Below are 16195 nucleotides of genomic sequence, written 5' to 3'. Positions count from 1 at the left end.
CGAGATGCTGGATTGGTTCCTCTGGCTTCCGCCCCCCGTCCTCACGCGCGCGGCCGCACACGTCGGTGCTCGGCGCGCGCACCGTGCAGTGAACGAGGAAGCTCTCTGGATAAGCATAACAGAACCGACGAAGGCACACGATCCAGGGTGCACGATTGGCACCCGCGGCGGCGCGCAGACGGAGCTTCTTCCGGCGCGAATCCTCAGTGGCTTGACAGCGTAGGCGCTGCCGCACATCATCTTCAACATGCCGCCGCCTCCACGCATGCATGTTTTCATGTATGCTTTGCAGTGCTTATGAACTGTATTTGTTGTACTCACGTGCGTCGATTCTTTTCAGGAGAGACCTGTAAGCTGACGCAGCACAACAGGCTGTCTCGGGCGGTGAGGTGCGACCGACCCTGAACGCGGTCAGACTCGTTGCTTTACGGACGTCGGTATCAGTGTGCGTATGTGAGCTACACTGAGTAGTTACCCGCAGTAATCCCCGACCCACTTGTCTCTTACCTTTGCAGGTGGCCATAACCCGGTACTTCACCCTGCGGCCGGGGCCACGAGATTGGCTCTGCAAGCGCGTTGAAGTGCGTTCGCGTTGTGCATGTTTTAAATGTCCGTTTCCAGCGCCTGTGGATTCTGCGAATCGGCAGCGTCTCAGGAAATTGTGTCCTGCGTTCTTGTGTGTTCAGGAGGACTAAGACAGTGAGCTCTGGTTAAACGGAGTCGCGCACGAATAACGAAACGAGGTTCGCGTACTTACGTTGCTGTGTTTGCTGGGCCAGTAAAAGTCAGCTGCAGTTACGCACAGTCCTGCACCTGCTGGGGGCTGCTGCTTGTGTGCAAAGGCGTCTCGTGCATCTTTGTGGGGCGTCCTCTCCGGTGACGTCTCCCTATTTCGTCTTTGCCTCCTGCTCTCCGTGCGCAGGTGACCTGGTAGAAGGATCATCGTTGTGGTACTGCTCCCTCGCGGCCCGCGCTTAGAACTCGCATCACTTTATCTCGCAAAAGCACCGACGGCGATGGCAGATGCTTTCGCCTCTTCGTGCGTCTGGCAGATGGTTCTACCTCTCTAGGTAGAGTGACCCTCGTGCATAGCGTCTTTGGCTCCGCAAGAGCACTTGCGACATAATGTGTTGATGAGTTTCTTGTACTGCTTCTTCGAGGGAATCATGGAAGTAGAACAGAAAATGCAGGAAGAGAGGGATGCGTTTGAAGACGTACAGAGGCACTCCGTCGTCGTGTAGTTTGTGCCTCGCTCCATTTTCCGAGTGTCGTGATATCCCACCCAACTACCACCGCTCGTCCGTCAGCGTAAGTCATATCACTTTTTTTGGCTTCCTCACCACCTTCGCAAGCCCCCACCCCTCCCACAGAAGCGTCCAACTTCACTTGGCCGTGCAACTTCTCGGCGTGTCAGCCCAATGAAAATCGGCACTGTGCCGCGAAACTCCAGTTGTTCTGTGCCTGTTGCACTTCGATGGCAAGCAGGAGTCTTCAAATTGCGTGGGATGAACACGACATGGATAACAACAGAGAAGGGAAAGGCGCATAACACTGCACATTTTGTTGAAGAGGAGTGAGTATAGGAAAGGCAGGCAGACGGCAAGAACGGGATACTGCTTTGCAGCAGTAGCTGCCCTATATCTACTGTACACAGCTACGAGTTCAGTTTGCGACACCGCAGATGTAGAGAGAATGCTGTGATACGTAGAAGAGGAAACAACAGGCACAGCGAGAAAAGGCAGAGCTACACGGTGCGAAGAGTATCACGGCGAGACTGTAACCAGGGAAACGAAGAGTGCAGCCGTGAAATGAGCTAGTTAGGAGCCTTGTCACGGTTTCCGATTTCGCGTGCCATAGCATCTTGAAAACTCGACGGCGGCGAGCCCTGCCTTCCCACTTTCCGGTCGGCCGTCACCTATGTTATAGACATCGGCATGTTTGTCCGCATCCATCGTTAGTATGGAGCTTGGGGCCACTGCTTAGTGTATATATATACATACATGCGGATACGCACAGTTTTCAGACATGCTCCATGGTCTATCACTACTAGGGCCAAACTGCGTAGTTCATGTCTCTACAGTACAGATAATCGATAGTGCACTCGGAGCGAGGAGCCAGATATCACTAGGCTCCCGTGGGCTACTTCCGAAAGGGATGTGTGCCACTCGGACATCCAACTCATCACGAGTCTACAATTCAAAAAACACTATTGGGTTTATTACTCTGGAACACCAATGGGAGCTAGTGTTTGCCAGTGTGGCATTCCCCCTCCCACATGCGATCAGCTCGTCGCGTCGACAGTCTCGGATATATATTCTTTTAGCGCAACTGACAGCATGGCACATCTGTTGGATATACGAGACCTGTGACAGGTAAATCAGCTAAGTTTCCAGCTGAGAAAGACCGTGTCTCCATCAAGAAAAAGACCAGATTTTTTTTCTCGCACGGTTGCTTCTGCCTAGGCACCAGCCGCCTGAGGAAAACGCTGCTAAAGCGCCAAAAAGACTTCCAAAATCGTTCTTGGTAAGACGCAAGAGGACTGGTTTGCCTAAGACTGTCAACGATCTAAATAGATTGAACGCCATGACATAATTCACGTATATTCTGAAATATCCGCCTGACGGCCTACACCATTTTTCCTCGAGCACGCTGCGCTTGAAGACTGCGAATGCGAGTGCGCCTCGCAGGGAAGGATACAAAGGGATAGAACAAAAAGAGCCTGGGGCAGACCCCTTTCAGTGCCTTCCGCGGTGTCTGCCTCTCGCGAGAAGGCTGGTCCGATTCGCAACCATTAATACACTGCCCGCAATATTTCGATTGATCGAGCTTCCTCTTCGAGTAGATCGAGGGCCTTCCACCTGTCACAGTGGCACTGTGGAGTCCATAGACCCAGACAGCTACCACGGTGAGAAGCGGTGACAATCATGCCTACGACAAGAAAGAAACATTTGTTGCACGACTTATGTATCCGAAGTTGTGAATATACACACGCATATTTATGCACTCACATACAGCATTTAGTATCCCTTGTCAAGCAATCGAGACTCGTACAAGTACCCATATATATATATATATATATGCTTCCCGTCATTCCGTATGCCGCATGCGCTACGTATATTCACACATAAGCCAGCCTTACGAGTGACCACGTTCAAGCACTGCAATACTAACGTATTTAGCTGTCTGCGAGGAAGAGGACTTCACTGCGGCACCGGGATAAGTCCCGATTCAGCTCCTGCGTACGCAGGCGAGCAGCCGATCTTTAGACTTACTGTAAAACGGGACGAATTCAGCGAAAGCAATCTTCTCGGGAGAGTAGAGCTCCTGAAAACAATAAAAATAAATCAATAGTAGCATGAAAACTTCAAAAAACTGGTACCTCCCGGAGCTCTCGAGGCTAGTGAGGCATCGTGGAATTAGTGGTACACCCTCTGACATCGTTTTAATAATAGAAATAATTAGACGAGCCAAAAAAAGTGTATGACGCGCTTGCGGCGTACAGCATCACACTTAGAGAACAATCCGCACTTATCGGCTTGATGATGCTCCACTTTCAAGTATGAAAATGTGAAAATGCACATTTACTATAGCCAAAATGCTGACATCGCGGACTATCCGCCCGCCCTTCTACAACTTACGACACGGTGCACGCGGCGTGAAGATTCATCCAGGGCGTAAACTGCAACGCCACTATCCGATCCGTTAGTCTGGCGAAAACACAGGCCAACAAGCAAGCATGCATACTGGACAGTGGTACACGCAGGTCCCGCCGACTGCGCCCGGCAATACAACTTAAGACCTCAGCTTCCTCTCGACATATGCCTCTACAAATAAATAGATCCAACGTAAATATGCGTCCGAGGCGATGAGTGCCCTGCGTTTTGGAGCTACCCACAAGTGTACTTATACAGTTGCACGCATGTCATCGAGCAGTTCCATGCAAGTGGACGTGCGTGGCCGTCGAGTGAGGGCCTGGACCCACCGCACTCATACACATAGATATATTTATATATATGCCTTAAGTCGCGAACTGAATGGGACACCAGCTAGATTAAGATTTGTCCTGTAACTCGCCTGGACGTACCACAAAGAGAGTGCTGCAGAACGGGTGCCATGCAGGCCTGCAGGCGCAGTCGCCAGATCTGTCCACATCTCCTTTACGAGCATCTACACAGTAAACCGCTGAAACGTCATAATCAGAGTTCTTCGTTCCGTCTGGTCTGTCCACTCTCTGCCTCTTCTTTCCCGTGTCTCTCCATTCCGTAGCTGACGCCCTGGCTTTTCTCTCGCCTGTCGCAGAGGCGATCCCCTCTCTCCAAAGCAGCTGTTCCCACTGAACTGGTCCCTTGCTGGCTAACTCGCCGAGCCAACACCTGTCTCCTCCGGCTGTGCCGTCCGACGGAGTCAGGTCCGCGCGGGCCCAAATCGGGGGCAAGGCAGGCCACCGGGGCCGGGAGAGGGGAGCAGGTGCCTCGAACGCCGCACCCGACTCTGAGAGTTCTCCGGGAAGAACGGAGGCACTGCAAGCAGCTGAAGACTCGCAACCCGGTCCCGGCCCGTCTCGTCGCCAGTCGCTTACCCCTTTCGCGTCCGTCCGGCCTGCTGCGCATGCACAGACTCGTTCGGCTTCCTTGTTTGCCGCGTTCGACGCATCGCGAGAGGAAGGCCAACACGGAGGGGAGAGGAGAGAAGACGACAAGCGCGAGAAGGAAGACTGAGGCTGGGAAAACTGGGAAGTCTCCGTCGACCGGAGGTGCTGGCTCCGGCCTGGCGAGGAGGGAAGCCCGCCGAACTCAACCGGTGCCGAAGCCCGAGACAGGAGGGGTTGCGCTGTGCAACATGCGAAGAAGGCAAAACAGAACAAACCGAGACAGAACTGGAGCTGTGTGGGGCGGAACCTGACAGAGGGAGATGCGGCTGCCGGCAACGCCGCCTGCGCACCATCAATATCACCAGCCAGACCGTTCGCGACACAGCCCACCCTCGATAGGACTCCCTGGTGCCTCACCGGGCCTCCGTGCCCGCGCAAACTACGATTCATTTCTACTTGCATTTGCCCGAGCGACCCACGAAGAGCACAGACATTTGACAGCACACGCAGGCCTGAGCATGCCCTTACGGTGGGGCTGGTCCCAGTCTAATGAGGAATCGAATAGCGACAGTTAATCGTCCTCGCTGGGTCGTACAGGAATCTAGGTGAGCTAGGACCGACACTAGAGACGGTGGGGAAGCAAATCTTCACTGAAGCACTCTGCATTCATATACGAGTACTTCCAAGATGCCCACGGAGAGATAGGTGAACGTCCAGCCCCCTCTTACTGTCCACGTCAAACTGGCACCCAAGTAAACTGGCGTCGGTGACGTCGAAGGCCGAAAAGTCCAGCCAAGGCCCAGGAGAGATCCACATGTTTTCGACAAATAGGAACTGGTGAGTCGCTGAGGAACACAGAAGACGGTGACCGCTGGGTGAGAAGGAGGCCGACCGCACGCGAGGAAAAGGTCCGATGCGAACGGCGGGCTCGGCAACATCGAAGCCCCTGCGCCAGCCAAGACGGACAGATACGAAAAAGACAAAGGCAGAACATATGGCGATGAGAAGCAAGGCGAAGGAGTTCACGTCCACATAAACCAAGAACAGGAGAAAAAGGCAACAGACACGGAATGAGGCGCGAAAGAACGAATAAGAGCAGACCAAGCAGGAGGAAGCAACCAACCGACAGAGAAAGAACGGCAACGCAGAGAAGTCTGTTTCAAAGCTAAAACCAACCCTCAGAAAGCCATAGCGCGACGTCCTTCTCCGCTGCGACCCTTTGAAGTATATGAAGAAGAGAGAATCAGAGTACAGACGTGAAAGCTACCACGATCCCACGATTACTGCAAGCCTCCGATATCTGGCTGTGGCGAAGTAACTATGCGACTGAGAGCGGCTGTTATCCAGCGGGCGCTCCAGCCTCCGGACGGACTGCTTTGCAAAAGGACTTAGGCGGCCACCACAGTCCGTTCGAGTCCTCATCTGCCCTACCGCGCCATCTTCACTGTCCTGCACTCTCCTCACAGTTTTGTCAGCGTCAGATGACTACGTACAGAGTGGAGCACAGCGATAAGTTATCTCACACGGCCTCGACGACGGAGAGAGGCGTCCACGTCTTTACCTGCGCAGGTCCCACACTGCGACCGATCGGTCTCTACACGTAGCTGCAATGATGTACGCATTCTCCGGGTGAACAGAGATGTCCTCGATCCTCCTCGCGCCTTGCAGACATTCCTCCCTTCGAGACAACAGCGACGAGGTCCTCTCCCCCCCCACGAAGACTGTAGGCGCGCCAGCCGAAAACGAAGAGAACTCGGACGACCACCAGCGGCAGACCGGTTCTTCGCTTCGCTGTGGACAGACGGACACGTTGCTGAAAGTCCGCCGTTTGCTGCTCTGCCGCACAAGGGGATCATGCGTCTTGAAAAACACGCCCTCGCGCGGGAGACAGAATAACGTGAAACGGCCGCTCGTGTCGGCGGAGGAGGTAGACGCACACGAATAGATCTCCTGAGAGACAGCTGGGAGGCGAGACGTCCTTGCGCGACAGTCCCACACAAGCACGCGCCCCTGCGTATCGCCGAGGTAGAGGACTGGACTTGTCGAAGGTGGCAAAGAGACTGACGACACGCCAGCTGAACGCAGCGCACGGAGTTCAGCCGGCGAACACACAATGCAGCTCGGTGCCCGAAGGGTAGGACGGCTAGCGCTGAAGTGCGACGACACCAGAAGGAGCCGTAGTCTGTGCGCAACATAGGTCTGCGGTGGCCTGAACTGCTGAAGTCGAGGACGACCAAAAGGACAGCCCGCGAGACGAAGCCGGAACGACGAAAACGCCGCGCAGGCAGCGAGACACATGCTCCGGAACCACGATGACAAATACGAAACAACAGAGGAAACAGACAGGAAAGGAACCATAAGGCAAGAGCCGGAGGGGCTAAAATGGAGGGAAAGCGCGGGTGAGAACACGGCGAAAACTGAAAAAGGACAGGCAGAGACCAAAAACGGGCCGCTGCTCGCCGTTCCAGACTCAGTCTCTCACGCGTATAGCGCCTACGTGATGAACCTTACCTGCCATTGCAGTGAGAGGCGCGTCGTGCTGCACCGAGGCGATGCCAAGCGCTTCCGTCGTCAGGTCACTGATTCTGCAGAGGCCACCTGCGCAGGCAGAAGCGAGAAAGAGAGACGACGGAGACGCTGGCGGGTCCGCTGGCGAGGAGTCCCCCCTGTCGATGAGGTGCCGACGCAGAGGTAAAAAGGAACGCGCGGAGGAGGACGGCAGTGACGCAGCGTCACAAGCCTCTGCTGCAGGCGAGGAGGGCGGAGCCTCAGAGCTGGACACCGGAGAGGGAAGATGCGGAGCCACGGAGGAGAAGGCTGAGGGCGACGCACACTCCAGAAACCGGAGCGCAGTGACTTCACTCTCGTGTACAGCCAGAGTCGAGATTTTGGTAGTGACGCGAACGCCAGCTCTTACGCGCCGACAGGAGCAAGACGCCACACCCTCGGCACTCGCTCTCGTTCCCGGGGCCATGTGGTCCGCCTCAGAAAGCGCCCCGTTGTCTTCCTCTGCGTCGTCGCTGTCTCCACTTCCTTCGACACTTTCCCCGCGTCGAACAGCACACGCAGATGTAGGCATCAGATGCAGAGAGACGACCTTGCCTCCTCGTGTGCCGACGCACATGCGGGGAGCAAATTCCGCATGTCTCTGCAGAGGATGCCGAGGAGCCGGAAGCCGTCCTGGACTCCACACGCGGAGCGACGACACCACTGCCTCCTCAGACGGCGAGAGAAGGCGCCGCCTTCTCTCCGCACCCAACTCCCTTCCGCCTTGACTCCGAGACCGCGCGAGAAGCGCGTTCAAATCGAGAGAAAACGAACGGCGAAATGTGCTGATCTCCTCCAGCAGAAAGCGAGAGAGACACGCCTGCCGAGAAGCCCGAACACGACGAGCTAGCAGCCTGAATCGAATGGCAACATGGGAACTAACCACGCCGGAGTCAGGGAAATGAACGCAGCGAGTCCTGGTTCACGCGACACGGGGACAGCTACACTCGTAGCGAAGATGACCACGAAGCGAGTGTGAAGGGACGACCAAACTGGAAGATGACATGCACCGGAAGCTGATTGCTAGAGGGGAGTGAGATAGCCAGAGGGAGGAAAGACAGGCGAGAAACGTGAAGAAAAAGGCGATAGCTTTTGCCTGGAACAAGCGTGGCGGCGCGTGGGCGACAGATCTCCAGCGAATCTTGCTATTTGCTGTTGCCGCTATATCCGCCTGTGCGCCACTCACCTCCGGACTGGTCGCGAGATGCTCGCGGCTTCGTCGCCTCGTCTGCATGCTGCGGCGTACACACGGATGACAGGAGAGGCAAATAAAGACGGGAGAGGGTCGGCGACATGAGAGGCTGAGCGACCGCGCGTCTTCTGGCGCCCATCTCTTCTCGCTAGACTCGGTCTCCCCAGTCCTTCCGCCCTCTCAGGGCCTCCAAGAGAGAAACGCGCGTCGTCGTCTTCCTCGTCTTGAGAGGACGAAGAAGAAAGACCTGGGTAGTAGAGGGAAGGACGAAGTAGGTGCCGACGGCGGTTTTTCTCTCCAGCGTGGCTGCGCGCCAAGCTGCAACTTTCATGCGCGTCTCGTTGAGCTACGACATCGTCTTTTCCTGCTTCTGCGCTTTGTGTTTCTTCCAAAATCTCCTCTCCACTCTGCAGGTTCCTCCGCGCAAGCGTCCTCTGCCTTTCTGTCAGCTCTCTGGAAGCAGATATATGCTGGCAAGAAGCGAGGTCAACAGCTTCGTGTGCGCCACGTTGCCTCAGCGGCCGGCCCCACAGTTCTTTCTCATTTGCCTTATCTGGGGCGAGGCTGTCCGCTGCACCAGAAACGTGCCGAACGGCGAGCGACGCGTCACCGCCTGCCTTCCGCTTCCTCTGCGGTGCTGTGGCGTCGGCCTTTTCTCCACGTGCATGCGGCTGGCTTTCCATCTCCTCCTTGCTCCTCTTCCTCCTTCGCTCCTCATCACCCCTGGCGGTTGCCTTCGCCTCGGGCGACTGCACCGCCGCCACGCCGCGCCGCGCCTGCGCGTCTCTCTCCGGACCGCCTGCCGCCGCCCCACAGCCTCGGGCGCGTCTGCCTCCCCCTTCGCTTTCTCTCCCTGTTTCTTCTGCTTCCTCGGTGACCTCGTCGCTCCCACCCGACACTCGCTTCTCAGTGTTCGCTCCCGCGCCCGCGCGGCTTGCGAGCTCTTTCCCTTGTCGCTTCTCGACGCTGCGCTCGCCGTCAGCCCCCGACAGGCGCACTGCCCCGGACCCATTACTCCTCCCTCGCTTGACGTCTGCCTCTTCTTCTTCGTTATGCTCCAGCTGTCCCACTCTGAGTCGTCTCCCGCGTCGCGGCAGCCGCGCTCTGTCGCCTGCGTTTCCTCTGCCTCCACGTGTTTCTTCTTCTCGCCGCTCCTCTCGACACGCTGGCGCCGCGCCGCTGTTTGGCGGTCTCTTCGAGCTCCGGCACGGTCCTTCTTGGGCGCGTCGCAGCGCCCGTGGCTCATTCTGTCGCCTGTCTTCGACTGACGGCGCGCCTGGTGACAGAGCGCTTACAGCGGTTCCCGTCGTCTCCACGCCTGCGCCTGTGCGACTCCCGTGACTTTCCCTCTCGCGGTCGCGTTCCAGCCTTCTCCCCCTTCCTCGGCCTCCTTTCCTCTGGGTCGCCCCCGCTGCCACAGTCTCGTCTGCTTCATGCGCCTCTCCAGCCTCGCTCTCTGCTGCGCGGACCTCGCTCTCTCGCCTTCGTTGGTTCCCCCTCCTGCGTGGAGAGTCTGCCGAGAAGCAGGTGGCCTCGCCCGAGGGAAAGGCGGCGGCAGACCGAGGGGAAGACGAGCTGGAGAGAAGACGCACACGCTGAGAAGCGAGCCGTCCGGAGCGCCGGCGCTGCAGCTCACAGGGCCGCACCCGGACGGAACAGCAGCATTCCAGCCTTCCCTCTCGTGGAGCGCCGCCCGAGTCTGCAGCTTGATCTCCGCGGACACAGTGCAGCAGGCACACACGGTTTCTGTTGCTGTACGGATTCGCGGTGTTTCTGAATCGCCTAGCGCCTGAGGTAGTCAGTGGAGGAGACAGCGAAGGAGACGTCGCGCGAGAAGGAGACGAGGCGAGAGAAGGAGACGCGGAGGACGAAGCAGCGGAGGAGGAATCGAGCGAACAACGTGAAGAGGAAGAAGAGAACGACTCAGACGACGTATGCGGAGAGAGCCGGACAGAACGAGACCGAGATTCCTCGACTTGAGCCGAATTAGTAGATGAAGGATCACGAAGACAGCTGCGGCTCCTCGCCATGGCGCCAAGGAGGGTTGAATGGGACAGCCGCGATAACGAAGAGACAGCGCTCTGAATGGCTCTCGACAGCCAGTCAGGAGGATTCCGGGTTCCTCTCCCAGTCTGTCTCCTCCCGTCTGTCTACGTTCACCCTTCGATCTTGTCCCAACAATAAGGCCGACGAGGAGGTCTGTCACGGCTTTCCCGCCATCGTAGTCCTGGTCGTGCCCCTGCCGCTTTTCGGTTCTCTCTCTGGTCCTCTTCTCTCTCTCCGTTCCCACTGCACAGTTCGCAGCTTTATCTGGCTCTCTCTTCTGGTGTGTCTCTGTGCTGCTCCTCTTCGCCTTTCCCTCCCTGTTTCCCCTTCCCGTCTCTCCGGTCTGGCTTTCTGTCTTACTGCCGCGACTCCGCTGTCTGATGCCTGCTGGCTCGCTCAGGTCTGCTTCGCGCTTCCTGTCACGTAGCGTCCTTTCCATCGGCCTGCTCTCCTGGCTCTGCGCTCGCCTCGGAGCTCTGCCTGGCTGCCGCCGTCAGCTACTCAGCCTCGTCACAGCCCTTGCGCCTTCGGCTTTGTCGCTCTCTCGTCCTTCTGGTAGCTTCGAGGTTCTCTGACGCGGGATCTCTCTCGCTTATATCCCGCTTTCTTCTCTTCTTGCCACCTCTCAGCGCCCCCCCGCTCGAATCTTTGTGGCGTGCACGCGGGCAGCTGTTCCTCTGGCGGGTTCTTTGTCGCGCGTCAACGACCACCGCGAGATCTGGCGGGAAAGTGAAGCCGGACAGGATATCCGAGCGACGAGGAGATAAAGCGCCAAAGAGTCGGGTTTGAGAAGGGAAAACTCCTCAGCTCAGATGCGAGTGAAGCCACGCCCAAGAAACACTGAGAGGCAAAGATCGATGTGCGTCGACTCTCTGCTGCCCTGTGGCGTGGCTTTCATGTCTGCTACAGCGTGGCGGATTTCGATTGTTCCGAGCAGGCTGCACCAAAAAATACGTCCTCTAGACGTTTTGCCGCGTGTCTTCCCCTGCATTCCTCTACTGCCTTCCGGTGCACTTTTTTTGCATTTTCAGACTTCTCCCCAGTCGCCTCCCTCGTGCTGTTGCTCCTGTCTCGTCGCCTCGCTCCCTTCCTGTCTTCTCAGACTTGCTGTACGAGGCGCGCGCGCGCGAGCCTGGCTGCGTAGAAGCCCTTTTTAAGGCCCTTTCTCGGCCGAAGTTTCGTTCCGCTATTTTCTCGCGAGTGTGTCCCTTCCTGGTGTTTATATGAAGACCCGAGACGCGTCTTTCTCGCAGTACGGAGACTTTTTCGACCGAGGTCCGCCGCGGAACGCGCGCGCGCGAGTCTCGCAGTGTCTCGCTGCTTTGTGCACACCCCCGTCGTCTACCAGCGCGGGTTCCTTGGACGCGTGCTGGTCTCCGTCTCTCTGTTCGCCGTTCCCTTCTCTCAGTCTCGTTCTCTGCGTTTTCTGTTCATGTGTACTGCGCGCATCAGTGGATCGCCGACAGGTTTGGTCCCTTTCATGTGTACTCGGGTTCCTGCGCCTCGCCAGCCTCCGCGCGACAGACGGGCGAAGAAGGCGAGCGGGACTGCGTGGCCTCTCTCTTCCTGCGAAACTCGAAAAAGACAGCCGACTTTCGAAGCGAACTCAACCTGAGTTGCCGACTAGAGAAAAGACTTGCGTCTCGAGACCCTCCCGCGAGGTCCCGAAAAGACAGTCCCGTCCGAGGCCATCTCGCGCGAAACTGAGAGCACCTGACCGGCGCCGTGCGCCCACCCCACCACCCTTTTCCGCCTCGTCCCTCCAAGTTCAGACACGTTTTTTCGAACCCACTGTGAAACGAGATCAGTGTAACAGAGCAGCCAAGATGACGTCTTCGCGCGCCGCCGCTCTCCTCTCCCCCCGCTCCCCCCGCTCCCTGCTCTCCCTCCTCCTCGCCCTCTCTTGCCTCAACTCTGCGTCGTGTCGGCTCCTCGTCCCCGCCTCTCCCGCGCCGTCAGCCTCGCCCTTCTCTGTATCTGCTGCGTCGGGGCTTTCACCCCCTCTGGGCTTCGTGTCGGTCGCGGCGCCACGCGGCGGCTCCTCTGCTGCGCAGCCCGTCTACGCGCACTGCGTGGATCCGCTCCAGCGGTGCGGAGCCCGACCGCGCGCGCCGGCCTCGGCCGCGGCGCCGAGCTCGTTCGCCCCTCTCACCTTCGCGGCGTCTCCTCTCAAGGGGAGAGACGCAGAGCCGCCCACCACCGGCTGCTGGGCCTACAAGCTCACTTTCGGCGGGAATGAGGCGGGTGAGAAGGAGGGCAGAGTCGCCCTCGTCACGGGCGCAAGCCGAGGCATAGGCAAAGCCATTGCTGAAACCCTCGCTGAAGCGGGAGTCTCCCATCTACTGTGCGTCGCGCGTCAACAAGTGAGAGCCGGCGTGGAAGAAAGAGTGAAGCTCGTGCAAGGGAGGGGGGGGGATGGGAGCGGCAGGGGGGCTTGAGCTTGCCACCTAAGTAGCTGTGGAGCACCGACCACAACTGCCACACGTAACCCAGCTTGGGCGTTGCTCCTCCGCACATTCGTCGATCTCTTCTGTCAGCCCCGAGCATCGACACGCGCCACCCTTTGTCGTTTCTTCTGTTCTCTCCCCTGACCGCGCGCCCGTCACTGCTTGCTGAACCCCCCGCGGTCCTTTGCTGCCTCTCTCCTCCCTCCTAGCGCTTGGAGTCCTCCCCTCTCTAGGGATGCTGCGCTTCTACGTACCCCGTGAGCAACGGCATGGCTTTCTCGTTGTCGTCCCCACGGCGGCCTTTCGCTTTCCCGCGGGGTGACTCGGGTCTCGACAGCCGTCCCTGCTTCTGGCTCGCCTCTCTCCTGGCTCACGATCTCCATCTTCTGTCTGTCTGTGTTTTGCATTGCACTCGCAGGCCGCATGCGACGAAGCCGCGGCAGAACTTCAGAAGCGAGGTTTCTCGGCGAGTGGGCACGCAGTGGACGTCGCGGACGGCCAGGCAGTCGGCGCCTTGTGCGAAGATCTGCTCAAGCAGTTCCCCCACATTGACATTCTCGTGAACAACGCAGGCATCACGCGGGACAACCTCTTCATTCGCATGGGTGAGCAAGAGTGGAACGACGTCATCAACACCAACTTGAACTCGGCCTTCTACTTCTCGTCGCATCTCATCAAACGCATGGTGAAGAACAGGTGAGGAGGAGAGACGCACAGCCCTGCATGCGTCCACGCAGCGCCACCACGGCTCGTGTGTGCGCCTCCCCGTCCCTGGTCTGCTTCCCCGCAACCTCCTTTTCGTGCACATCTATGGCACTCTGAATCTACAAATCACCTGGAATGCTGTCTCCAGGTAACTACCCTGCTGTTTAGTCTCTGTGTCTGTCGCTATGCGAATGCGCGGTGGCAGTCACCACTCGCAAGCGAACCGCACACGCTGCCAGATTGAATCTTCCTGCAGCGGCCTGGCGATACTCTCTGTCTCGCTGCTCCGTCCCCGCGAGCCACGCAGTCGCTTGTGTGCAAACACTCGTACCGAGCGCGGATGGGTTCGGCAATGCGCCGCGTCTCGGAGACGTACTTATGCACGTACACATGCCTCGAAAAGGCTTTTGGATGCCCACCGTATCTTCTACGGAGCTTCTTCTTTAGTCCTCGGCTGTTGTCCTTGGTGCTCGGCTGTTGTCTCACTCGCGATGCCGCGCACGATTCCGTTCGCTTGCTTCTGCGGCCCTCATGCCGCTTCACGGGGGGAAAGGGCGGGGGGGGGGATGGGGGTAGGGAGGCGCCTTGCTCACAGAGAGAGATACACTCTTGAGTGCGCTGTGTGGTTCTGTGGTCCCCCCTGCCAGATTCGGGCGAATTATCAACATTGCTTCGGTTATCGGCGTCGGAGGCAACCCTGGGCAGGCGAACTACGCAGCTTCGAAGGCGGGTTTGATTGGCCTGACGCGCACGCTGGGGAAGGAGTACGCGAACCGCGGAATCACCGTGAACGCCATCGCGCCGGGCTTCATCCGCTCTGCCATGACAGACAAGATGCCTGAAGACGCAAAGGTAACACGTTTCTCGCTTCACGTCCGGGTCATTCTGCCTGAACTGGCTTTTTAGGACTGTAGAGAAGCCTGGCGCGAGCTCCGCGCGCACTGGAATCGTCTATACCATTCTGCTTGCAGGTTTAGGGTTTAGTGCTTGAATTCAGTCTTCTTCTCATCATGAGTAGGGGGGGGGGGAAGGAGGCCCTCAGACGGCATGCGCCTCAGGACGCTTCGCGAACACCGAGCTCTGTCCCAGGCCCCCATCGAGCAGCTGTGCGCTGCCGTCTCACTTCGTCTGGTTTGACTGTTTGCAGAAGCAAGCTATGGAGAGGATCCCAGCCGGCCGCCTCGGCGAACCCAAGGACGTGAGTCGTCGCTCTGCATGCACTCGGCTTTCGCAGCTCCGTCTGCAGAGGACGCTCTCTCCACGCCGACTATGGCGTGGTGCTCCTGCTTTTCGGCAGTTTTTTTTGCATGCGCTCGTCGCGCGGCGGGGGTCTGCGTCTTCCCTTCTGAGCGAGACTCACCGCCACAGCATCGTTTTGCACCGCACGCGCTGCGCCGGAAGTTTTATTCTACCTTTGTCTCGGGTGCCTCTCTGCCTGTCTCAGGTGGCGGCCCTCGCGGCCTTCCTCGCCTCAGACCAGGCAGGCTACATCACCGCCAAGGTCATCCCGGTTGACGGGGGCATGCTCTTCGGCGGCAACTGAGAGACAGAGATGCAGCAGGAAGAGAGTCCTCTTCCCTCCAGAATGGCGACATGGAGCGCGGGCTCGCCCAACCTGGCCTCAGCGTCAAGCAGGAAGCCCCTGGGCGCCGACGAGTACTACACAGCTGGCAGTGCCGGCTCCACAGGAAAGACAAGGGACTAAGAGGCACTCGCGACGCACTCCCAGCCAGTGGCGCCTGTGCGGAGCGAGGTCTGACAGGCGAACACCGCAAAGTGAATGCGACCAAACCGTTAACGACGACATATCGAGCAAGGAAAGGGAGAGAAAGGTAGAGCAGGAGTCGGCCGCCGAGAGACAGCGAGCACGTAGCCCAGGAGGATCCGCAACGTGACTTGACAAAGCGAACCGCTGCCTTCCTCTCTGTCATCGTGCTCGCGTTTTCGCTCCGCGTTTCGCTTTCCTTGGTCTCTCTCCGGGGGAGTCTGCCGCCCTGCATCCAGTTCCCCATTTTCTCCGTAGTTTGAGCATGCAAGGAAGCCGCGCCCTCATTGTTTCAGACGACCAGGCCACACTTCGAGTTTGTCGCGGCTGTCCGCTGCGCTGCGACCCGCCCCTCCGGAAGCGAATCTCAGGGCGGGTAGCAAGCACACAAGAGCTGGAATCTCGCGCAGCCTTTTGTCCTCGCCGGCGTCGCCACTTGGAGAGGCTCGCACGTGTGAGTCACTCGCAGGCCTCTGCACCAGGGGTAGCGAACACCGTTTGTCTATGCAGTTGAAAACCTAACTCAGACTGCGGCAGTTGCCTAGTTGTGGATTTCATGATGGATGCGGACGCAGGAGGAGGCACCTCCGCCAGCCTCCGGCCACTGTCTACTCCGCATTCGAAGGGCGTGCCTTCACTCGTCCTGAATGTGCAAAGCAGCCAGACGGGGGGGCGCATTCATCGCCCGCAGTGCACTGCAAAGAAAAGTGGCGGCGCTGAAGGGGCCGTTGCGCCCTTTGCCCGATAAATGTAAGGAATTCAAAAGAACGAACGCCGCGCCTGTGGCGGGTCTGGGGAGCGTTCAGTTCGTCACCGGGGTGAACGAAACACGACAGGTAGTCCGTTCAGGGTTTAGGACGACCCATGCGCCAGGCGAAAGAGGCTGGCAAGTAGCACAAGCC

At 58.2% G+C, this 16195-nt stretch overlaps 2 protein-coding genes across 2 annotated transcripts; one reads left to right on the top strand and one right to left on the bottom strand.

Annotated features, from left to right (window-relative positions):
- Positions 1 to 3228: 3228 nt before the first annotated feature.
- On the bottom strand, positions 3229 to 10360 carry BESB_007220 (uncharacterized protein; the record flags this gene model as incomplete). Its single annotated transcript, XM_029359477.1, has 7 exons — positions 3229 to 3324; positions 3639 to 3707; positions 4580 to 4830; positions 5320 to 5537; positions 6153 to 6666; positions 7103 to 7992; positions 8325 to 10360. 7 exons carry the CDS (start codon positions 10358 to 10360, stop codon positions 3229 to 3231), a joined length of 4074 nt encoding a protein of 1357 aa, XP_029222390.1.
- Positions 10361 to 12202: 1842 nt separating this feature from the next.
- BESB_007210 (3-ketoacyl-(acyl-carrier-protein) reductase) lies at positions 12203 to 15071 on the top strand (the record flags this gene model as incomplete). Its single annotated transcript, XM_029359476.1, has 5 exons — positions 12203 to 12739; positions 13242 to 13519; positions 14176 to 14380; positions 14676 to 14726; positions 14973 to 15071. 5 exons carry the CDS (start codon positions 12203 to 12205, stop codon positions 15069 to 15071), a joined length of 1170 nt encoding a protein of 389 aa, XP_029222389.1.
- Positions 15072 to 16195: the final 1124 nt, after the last annotated feature.

This window comes from Besnoitia besnoiti, chromosome I (genome assembly GCF_002563875.1).
Source record: "Besnoitia besnoiti strain Bb-Ger1 chromosome I, whole genome shotgun sequence".
NCBI classification, from domain to species: Eukaryota; Apicomplexa; class Conoidasida; order Eucoccidiorida; family Sarcocystidae; genus Besnoitia; species Besnoitia besnoiti.
This window is presented reverse-complemented; position numbering and strand designations above follow the sequence as displayed.